The sequence below is a fragment of the Plasmodium brasilianum genome, chromosome 7 (assembly GCF_023973825.1).
Source record: "Plasmodium brasilianum strain Bolivian I chromosome 7, whole genome shotgun sequence".
Classification (NCBI taxonomy): Eukaryota; Apicomplexa; class Aconoidasida; order Haemosporida; family Plasmodiidae; genus Plasmodium; species Plasmodium brasilianum.
In genome coordinates this window covers 63,971-75,291 of record NC_090120.1, presented here as the reverse complement: position 1 = coordinate 75,291, position 11,321 = coordinate 63,971, and the positions used below count along the sequence as shown (strand labels likewise).

The following is an 11,321-nucleotide window of genomic DNA, read 5'->3' as shown; positions in this document are numbered from 1 at the left end:
AAATAATAATAAGAAATATATTTCATTCCATAAAGAAGTCTTTAATATGAATTAATGGCTGTAATACCTTTAGTTAAATTTTATTAATCTCCTCCATAATTACATGTATTTTATAAATGTATATACAAATAAGTCGCCTTTTTTATATACATCTGTCTAATAAATGGTCTTATTTTTTTTTTAAATTTGAATTTTTAATATTTTTCAATTTTCACCTTAAAATATTGCTTGAGATTGACTAACATTTTTGAGTTCGTATCTATATATATGTATTCAAATAGATTGTCGCTAAAAATAAATATATATACTATATATGGGGATTAAAGTAAATATATAACAGCGCAATCAATATAATTCTGCAGAATCATCTTAATTTCTGTTTTATCTAAAAAATGCCGTTTTTCCTTTTTTGTCTTGTTCTAATTTAAAACCAATATTTTTTCGTATTATTAAGAAAAATTATCATAACCTTTATATCAGCAATAAATTTATCTTGTTTTTTACATAATAAAAAAAAGTAAATATATGTCGTTACTTTTATATATTTATATTTCTATAACCTCAGAGAGAGCTAATATTTATTCTGTAAAATAAGCGCATGGAAAGTATTTAACATAACATAATTGTTATAAATAGCTTTTTAGTATATATTTATTTTACTTCTTATAATATAGATTTGAAGTTATGAACATATGATTAAAATATATTTTTATTAAATTTTAAATATTTACAGTCGCGTAAAAACATATATATTTTTTTATATTTCTACAACTGAACGAACAGTTATAAACATTAATTATTATATTATTGTACTTATTTGAGGCGTTTATTCAATATTTGAATAAAGGTATTACACATATGTATATGTATATTATTAACAATTAATAGATAAACTCCATATATATTTTTATTTTTTATATAACTAAAAAATTGAATTGGTGAATTATATATAGTCATATATTAATAAATGATATATATAAATTCTTTTTTATGTTTTTTCATAATATTATAAATTTTAAAAATTTGATTATATCGGTAAAAAGCAAAATTAACTGTAGATATAGACAAAATAAATAAATAATTTCGCTATTATATAATAAAGTGCACATATTTTTTATATGTATAATGTATTTTTTATATATGTAAATATATTAATGAGCTAATATTATTTTAGCGATGCATAAAAATATATGTACTTTACATTAACTATTAATAATTTCTTCAAATTGAAATTTATAATTTTTTAATTAAAATGAAGTTGAAAAGAAAATATTTTTATAGGTAGTTTGTAAATATATATCATATTTATGTCAGATAATTTATAATAAGATATACTGAAAAAGTGACACTATTTTCTTACTAGATGTTATTAAATAAGTTTAATATATAAAGTTCTCAATACAAAAACTTGAAAATAATATTCTTTTATTAAATTTGATTTTTTATATGTTTAAATGTATATGATAATGTAATACTAATAAATTTCTTAATTGTTATTCTTGAATAAACTTTAAAAAGTATACTTTAGTTAAAAAACATCTACATATATTATTAGTTGTAAAAGTATACGTAGAAATTGGAGAAAATGGAAACAATGACAATAAGAATTTTAATAGAATATACATATTTGTTTATATGTTAATATCAAATATTTCTGTATTTTACTAAAATATTTTCTTTTATGTACATAAAATACATATGTATGTAAATTAATTATATTATGATAATGTTTTTTATTTTGGTGAAGAAGGTGAATAAAATTGTATTTTTATTTAATTAGATTACTAGGAAATAGAAACGAAATTAGGTATAAAAATAGAAAAATAATAAATTTAATTAGGTAATATTATTAAATATCTAGATATATAAGAATACTAAAATAAATAAATACATTTTTAGTTATAATTCTATGAGTATTAATAGATACATCATATTATTAGCTTTATATAAATTAGTATGTATCACTGTACACTTTAAATATTCAAAAAGTAATCATATTTTATTTTTTATTTATTTTAGAATTTATAGGCAATTATATATATCATATTTTTGAAATAAACTTGTATTAAAATTACCTCATCCTATATTTTTCGGTTCTATGTGAATATTTAATAAGATTAATAATGCAAATTAATATATTATATATGGCTGCAATGTTCGAAAAAATAGTAGTAAGAACACTCCTATAGTTAAGCACAAAGAAAAACATTACAAAAATATTATTTTGTATAGGTATATAAACCATTTTTATAAGAAAAACTACATAAACAAAAAAGAAATTATGATAATAAAATTTTTATACAATTAAAAAAACTCGCTTTCACGTATTTATTCTTATCATTTAATAGTATTAGCTTTACATTTATTTGTGTTTTTATAGTATACATGAGATAAATACATGTAAACACAATTATTCTTTACTAGTAGCTACCAACGAAAAAGTTAATTAAATATTTTGAGCAGGCTTAACATTAAAACCGTAAAAAAGTTAAATTATTCACCAAAAAAATAAAAAAAAAAATTTTTTTTTGAATTTTTTGCATATTTTTAATTCTTTTGTAACATTATTTTTAATTGTTTTTAATTATTTGAATGTATATATGTGTGAAAATCATGCATTACATGTGTGCATATATTTTCTAAAAGTTTTTTAGTTCTCCTATGTACATCTCCTATTTATCTAACTTTTTTAATTCTCCATTTTATTTCATTTTTCTTCTTTACTTTTTTATAATTAGTTTTTGTAAAATTAAAATGAAAAAAAAGGAACTTATTAAACTTTATAGGTATTTGTGTACATGTTTTTAGAAATAACAAAAAGCAAAATTTGAATTTGACAGTTGTGAATAAGATACAGCATTCAGCACACAACACTAAAACGATGTAATTATTGTTGTGATATGCTTAATTAAAAGTGCAAAAATTATTTTATTTTCTTTACTTAGATTATCAATCTTCATTGTGTACATGAGTTTTAAAGTAGTATATATGCAGAAACTTTAATAAATATGAAATAAGAGAACTGCGTGAATTAAGATTAAGTATATATAAAAATTCTCAGTATTATGTTCACAAACAATGCTATTCCTTTTGTTAGGTTACTTGTATCTTTTTGAAGACGACCTATTCTTGTAGAAAGAATGATATGCTGAAAAAGGAGAGAATGGAGAAGATAAACATTATCTTATAAGGCTATGAAAATGTGATTCCAGGAAAATAAAAAAACGTAAATTAACATAATATGTGATTAATATTGATGCAAATGCTTATGTACAATTAGAAATTTTAACATAAATTTTTTTTTCACCTTTTTTTATATTCAGATTGCAATTACAAAGATGTTTTTCTATAAAGGAAGATGAATATTCATATAAATGTTTTAATGAAAAGTTATTGAAATATATGGTTATGTATCTGTTTACAGCATTTTTTTAATTTATTTTTTCTTTTTTCTGCATGTATGAAAAATCGAAAGAATAAGCCTCTAATTATATAATTTCTTGGAAATTAGAGATATAAGAGTTAAAAACAACTTTTATCAACATATTTGTATGTGTCAATCATGCTGCTATACGTGTGCATTTATATGTGCATACATATGTGTATGTGTACATGTTCATATGAAATGTATGTATGAAAATGCGTATAGGCTCGTGTGTATGGGTACATGTGTATACTTACATAATGTAATGTATCCATTTACATATTTCAGTACATATACCTTCATATATTCCAAAAAACTAATATTTATTTTTTAACTTGAAAAATTACATTCAGCTATTTACATATATTTTTAACAGAATTTGTGCAAGCATGTTTTCCTGCATAAACACGGGATACATAAAAATAATAATAATTAATGAAACAAATAAGATACATTTTTTACAGCTTGATTTATCTATTTCACCTTATGAAACCATTACAGAAATTTCATATTATGACTGAGGTTCAATATATGTAAATTTTTTTTATGTTATTGTACCCATTATATGTGACGCGAATGAAGAAACGCATATGAAGAATACTTTTATAAAGACACTAATGCTCATCTAATCCATTTAAATCAAAATAAATAGAATAAGAAATTTATCATAGGAGCAAAATTTTATGTCAATAAATGAAAAAATTTGAGGGTAAAGTTGAGTTCATACCTATTGATGTTAATAGGATAGCATTATTAATGTTTAGATACTTATCTATGCATACTACACACACGCATATATATATGTTTTTCTATAACATATTTCTTTATATTCGTTAGATCATTTATATTGGAAAGTCGCAAAGGAGGAAACATGTGAATATATATATATGTATACAAATTTTTGCGTATTGAAAATTTATTTACATGATATTACTGGCATTACAAACTTATGTTCATCCGCTATAGATATGAACAATTTAGAATAAGTTCATGTGCACAAAAAAGAATGGAACGTATAATAAAATTCAGAAAAATGACAAAGGAGAATAACAATAATGCATGAAGTTCGTTGAAACAGTTACTACTTTTATGGATGTTAATAAAGATATGGGATAAAAATAAATATATAAGTAATCTGAATAGTGAGCTGTTCAAATAAATTAGTTAGATAAGAAATTTGTTTAACAGAAGTCCATTTTATATTACGTAAAAATTGATAATGTACTTATGATTACCTCTATTAATGATCATTATTTGGAGTTTAACTAATACATTCATCATGTATATGCAGAAAGAAAAACAAAAGGATATAAAAAATACAAAAACATAAGGAGTAAAAATATAAGCGAAAAAAAAAAAGTTATTAATTCGTGACAGAATAAAAGAAAATATTTTATATAAGTAAATGAGCGTACAAACACATGAACTGTTCTTATATGCTGATGCATATGTTCATAATTTCCACGATAGTTAAGATAGTATCTAAGTAAATATACACATGTAACAATAAATAATATGCACAAGTAAGTTACATTTGCAAGTTTTCTTGTGATAAATTAATTCATTTAAAACATAAAAAAAGAAAAACATTATGCTTCAATTTTTTTTTTTTTTTTTTTAAATAATTAGATTAGATATAACTATGTAAACTTATATGCAATATAAAGTGTTAAAAATGTTAAGAAAAAACAAATACCAGCAAGACTGTAGAGTAAAATGAAAGACATGAAATTAAATTTCATAATGATACAAAATTTTGCTATAAATTTAACATTAATACGTTTGTGTGGATATACTTCAATAGATATAATTGTAGTAATAGTATTGTAAAAGGATTTAGTAGTTGTTTAATAAGGATGACCATAAAAATTTTACTTAATGAAACACTATGAAAATAATAATTTCACTGAACATATGCGTAGCGTGCACTAATTAATTTTTAAAAAATATATTAAAATAAAAAACGTCATGGATCTTATTATTATAACATTAAGGATATGTTAAATTAAAAGGAACCTAATCAATTATAGAAAAAGTTATATTTATGTGAAATGATTATTGAAAATGACATTATATCTAAAATAATTTAAAAAATATTAGGGGTTTAATGTGAATATATATGCATTAGTATATAAATATTTAATAATTCTTATCTTGGATGTCATATGAATTTATTAAGAACTAAAATGTTTCAAAAAAAATGAAAATTACCTATAGAATGCTTTTTAATTTTGCTTAATATGCATTATTAATTAATTTAGATTTGTGTTAATGTATTTAATAAATACGACATACATAAAATAATATAAGAAAAATTGAATTCTCTAAAAATTACAAACTGTATTAGTTACATTAACATTTAGAAAATAATTATAAAAATGAATTTTATAAGTTTATGTAATTTTTTTCATTATATATTTTTGATAATAGATAGTATTATTAATTAAGTTGAACTCTTTTGTTTTTTATTATAAGAAAGAATTTATAATTTTTGGCAGAATTAAGAACATCCAAATGAAAGAATCCTTCAAAAGATCCCAAACCTAGAATATATTTAAATATGATTATATATATACGTCTATATAAGTATATATATACATGAAAAAATGATATAAAAAAAATAATTATCTTATATTTGCGACATTCTGTAGAGTAATATGAATTATGTAGAATATTAAAAATTTAATTATTTTATATTTTTTTTATTTAATTATTTTTTACATAAGTAATTTTCTTACCTGGATTAGTATCATTTTACTGTTATACAGTTAACTTAATATATTTAATATATTATATTTTTATAATTAACTATATTCACTATATTTATATGAAAATATGTAATATACATATTTCTTCCTTTATTCGTATATTCATAAAATACTTATTTTATTTTAGTTACGTAAATATTGTAATTTGTTAGATGATTTTGGTATTATTTATTTATAAATGGAAAAAAAAATATATACATAGTTATCTTATCCATAAATATATTGAAAAGAAAAATAATATATTAAATTTGTTTCTAAATTTTATTCGATATTACATTATATATAATCTTTTCGTATTTCTTAGCGATATCATTTTTTTTTCTGTTGTAATTTTTTTTTTAATTGCATAATTACTAAAAATGTATTTTCTACTATATTTACTTTTAGATTTTTTTTCTTTTTTTAATGTTATTATTCCTATAAAATTTACAAATTTTTATTTTAAACGAAAAAATGAAAAAAAAATATAAGATATAAATTACTCAATTATTAAATTAAAATTTTTTTTTTTATTCATATTACACATAATGAATTCTATTAACTTATATGAAGTATTGCATACTTAAAAATGTAATGGAAATATATAAGTGAGTTAAATTCGATAGTACATTTTAAAATATATATATTTTGTACATAAAATAATTCCTTGAATATAATTTTCAAATTATTCTTAAATAGAAGTTATGCATGTCGTACGTATGCGGCATATGTAACATTATGTTTTGTGTTATAAAAAAAATTGAATTTTTAAGTTTTTTTTTTATTTTCATGTGAACAATATAATATGCTATACAATTATTTAAGTTTTTCTATTATAAAATAGTATTTAAAAGTTTAGCATGTACAAATAACTAAGCTTATTATTAGGAAACTGACAAAAAAATCAATAACTATATTAGTAATATATGTTTATGTACCTGTTCTCATCACATATATATTGTTTTTATTCTGATTATCAAATAAAATTTTTATAAAAAAGAAAAATGTATTTTGTTTTATTATTTTTCTTAAAAGCATTAATATCTAAAATTTAGAGTTGTTCTGTTATATACTACTATATATATGTATATATTGAGGGTTTATTAAAATAATTTGTATTAAAATAAATTCGATTTTGCGTTTTTGATAAATAACTTTATTAAAATTATTTACAAAATTACTATTAAAAGTATCTTTTATTTTTTATAATTTATATTTTTATTTTATTTATACTAATTAATACTTTTTTGAAGAATAAAATAGCACTGCAAAATATAATACACTTATGTTACTACCTTGTGTATAAACAATAACTTTTTTAGTTACATTTATATAAATTATAAAATTCATTAATTCTAGTACAAATGAAAAAATTAATTCTTTTATTTTAGTTAAAGTATTTATATTTGTTCTTTTATATAGATATGCACATAATTCACTGATACGTTGAAATAAAATAGTAGAAAATTTTCCTTATATTTCTTGCTACTTCATGCCATATAAATATATGAATATACTTATATGGAAATTTCTAATGAGTAAGTATACTTAATATATATTTAAATAATAAAAACATTTTTTTTTCATTGTAATGGACCTTTAATGAATCTATAGTTAGTTAACATAGTGCGCATGGGATATTAGACGCAATATTCGTTATACTGTTGTCATAAAAAATAAGGAAACATATAATATAGGATTAATGATATATTATTTGAAAATGGACATGATACTTAAGACAGTGAGGATTACAATATTGAATATGCGATGAAAATTTTAAGCCTAAAGATAAATATAATTCAAAAACTGTAATCAAAAAATTGATTAGGAAATTGATATATGTGATATATAAAACATTTTATGTGATAAATATATTTTGTTTTTTTTAAAAAAACTGTTCTATATGAATCTCAATTATATGGATGCGTAAAATTAATGTACTGATACTTTCTAAAAAAAATTCTAACGTATTACATATTTACGAGTGCTACTTCAGCAATTAGTCCTTAGGAGCACTTCCTTTAAGAATATTTACGTTACTTTTTTTACTTCTTATTACATTAGGAAATTTACTATAATATATGTAATGAATACTAAGACTGTTATTAAATTCTGAAGTGGGAGATGCAACTTCATTATGGTAAGTTATTTAATTATGTATTTTATTTTTTATTTATATAGTTATAAAAATCTCAAAATAAGCCAAAGAAATAGAAGAAAATTATATCAAAATCCAGTTATAATTAATATTTTGTAATCATATACAATTTTTTCATTTATTTAAGAAACATTTGCAATATACTTAATGAAGCTATGCTTAAAAAATATTGTTCTCTATTAAAAATTTTTCCTTATACAGAATATGTATTATACAAAGATATGTTGATATTTTAAAGGAAACATCATGTACTAAATATTTTTAACAGTTACTATGTTCTATATTTGATTTAGTATTGTAATTTATTTTAAAATAATTTAGTTTTTTGATATTACATATATATATAATATATTCTTCATGATTCAAATAAATGTGATATTAGCATTGCTATATATTCACTAAAAAATATGTGTTTTCTACTTATATATTATACTCGAAAATGTTTCTCATAGATATTTACTATAAAAAATGATTGTTTAATTTAATATATAAAATCACAATTAATGTAACTTTACTAATCTAATGAGATAATTTATATTTTTAACAATTATTATTTTTTTTAATGACTACATGTGATCATATAAATGATTTCTTTTAAAAGCTAATTATATATTACTTCTAATATTTACGTTGTTTTTCATTTAATAAAAACAAAATCGTTTGTTTTTTTACTGTTACTTATATTTTTTAATTAAAAGTAATCATAACAATTTTAGTTTTTAAAAAAATTATTATGAAACATGAGTTTTTAATAGATTATTTGAAGAATACTTTGATAGATTTTTAGATTTTTTTTTTATAGTACAAATATGAAATTATAAGTAAAATATAATGATATTCTCCTTTAAAAATTGAATTATTAATAGAGTATTAGCAATATTAGAATTCTTAAATCTTTACAATTATATTAGTAGCTTAAATAACATTTCGAAATTTATATTTTATCTTATGTAATTGTTAGAATTAATTCTTTTTTATAAAAATTGCTTAAATATATACTATAAATATAATGATAACAAAAAATTATATTCATTTTTACAATTCGAATAATTAAAAAACTACTTTCTTCTAATACGATTATTTATGTGTTCATGCAGATGATATATTTATACATTATAGGTTTATTATATTTTTATTATAATTTTTCTAAATAAACATATTAACTTAAAAAGAACAAATACGTACATAAAAGTAGGAACGTTTCATTTAACAAATAATAATTTAATTTTTATCCAATTAAGAGCCATATCCACCAAAAATAATTTGGACTCTATGAAAAATCAGTCTTTATATATCCTCGAAATTTATACTTTTACGGCATATTAGTGGATTCGTTGTAAATTTGATTTCTTACTTGTATTAAAGACAAAAATATTACTTATATGTTTATCTAGTTACCAGTTTAAAATTTACAAATAAAATGGAAAGTTATAAAATTGTAGTTTTCTTTATAATTATTTTTATTTTATTGTTATAATAATTAAAATTTTTTTACAAATAATTATATTTTCTAGAATATAATTTTAAAAAATTTAGAATTATTAATAAGAAAACATCACTGAAATCGGTAATACTTCTACTAGGAGTAAGTACAATGTATTATCTATATTCTCTACTATCTATATTCTATATATACACCATATTCAAAATATTATGAAATCATATATTTGCTTTTTTATTTTATTTTGAAAAGAATTAATACAATAATTATTTACTATATTAAATAAATTTTGTATGTTGAATATTTATTAATGAACTCAGTTTATATTTTTTAATTAAATCTATTTTTTTATAAATATTATTATGATATAATCTTTAGAGTTTATATTTGAAATTATTTTTTCTATCTCTGTAGAAAAAGAAATTGTAGTTACATATTTTTAATATAATTTTAAGAAGAAATAATGAAAAACTAATTAAATAAATGATAATAGCGTTTTTTTAATTAAAGGAATATTATATTATTTTTAATTATATCCTTGATCTGTATATTACCGCATTAACGATTTACATTATGGAACGAAAAATTAAGACACTGTTATTTATTAAAATTTATGCTTTTGTGTTTATAAGTTGGATATGTCATTTTTACACTTATATGGTTATGATAGTTTTATTTAAATATGTATATATTATTTATATTTTGGAGTTTTATTTTTTTCAAGATTTTATCTTAGTGTGAATTTATTCTTTTGATTAAATAATAAATTTTTTTTTGCTTTTTCAGAGTAAGCAAAACAAATATTTGGTTGAGTGCTACAATCATCATAGAAAAATATATGCAAGAAACTATCGTTTACTGGCGAAATATAAGCAGGATAATGATTCATTTATTGTATGTTTAGAGGAAGAAATACCAAATAGATTAAACGATAAAAAAAATATATCTAATAGTGAAAAATTGGTCTCAGGAGAAAAGAAACAGTCAAATCGAAGTTTCCCAATAAATGTAAAAGGCCATAAAAAATATATGAAAAATAAATCTTGGATATTTGAAACTAAACAATATTCTCATATGGAAAAAAAAATATTCAAAGAACTAGATTATGTAGATTTTCTTAAAAACAACAGAACAATAAGTGATAATACTTATAAAAAAATAATATATAAAAAATTCGGATTGCGATTTGCTTTACCTATATTACTATTTTTGGTCTTATCAATATCATTTGTGTTAGATTTTTTTTGGGGATATGGGATGTTTGTGCGTTTGTTTAGATTAATAAGAACGTACTCAGGAGGCGGATGGATGAAAGAATTAACTTTAAAGTTGTGGAATTCCCCTTTTAGATGGTTATTTGTAGGTCAAAATGCGTTTAAGAAAACAGGTAATGGGATCACTATATATAAAGATATGGTTGCAAGTAGTTTTTGTGGATTTTTTATATATTTTGTGCCTTTTATTATATTAGGTATCATACTTATTTTAAGGGTTGTTTATTACCATAAGAAGGTTAAAAAATATGAAAAAATTAAGTTTGCGAAAAGATAA

At 19.7% G+C, this 11,321-nt stretch overlaps 1 protein-coding gene across 1 annotated transcript; it reads left to right on the top strand.

The window, feature by feature from the left end:
• Positions 1 to 10,343: 10,343 nt before the first annotated feature.
• On the top strand, positions 10,344 to 11,321 carry MKS88_001764 (uncharacterized protein; the record flags this gene model as incomplete). Its single annotated transcript, XM_067214721.1, has 2 exons — positions 10,344 to 10,430; positions 10,557 to 11,321. The coding sequence occupies 2 exons, from the start codon at positions 10,344 to 10,346 to the stop codon at positions 11,319 to 11,321; spliced, it is 852 nt and encodes a 283-aa protein (XP_067074071.1).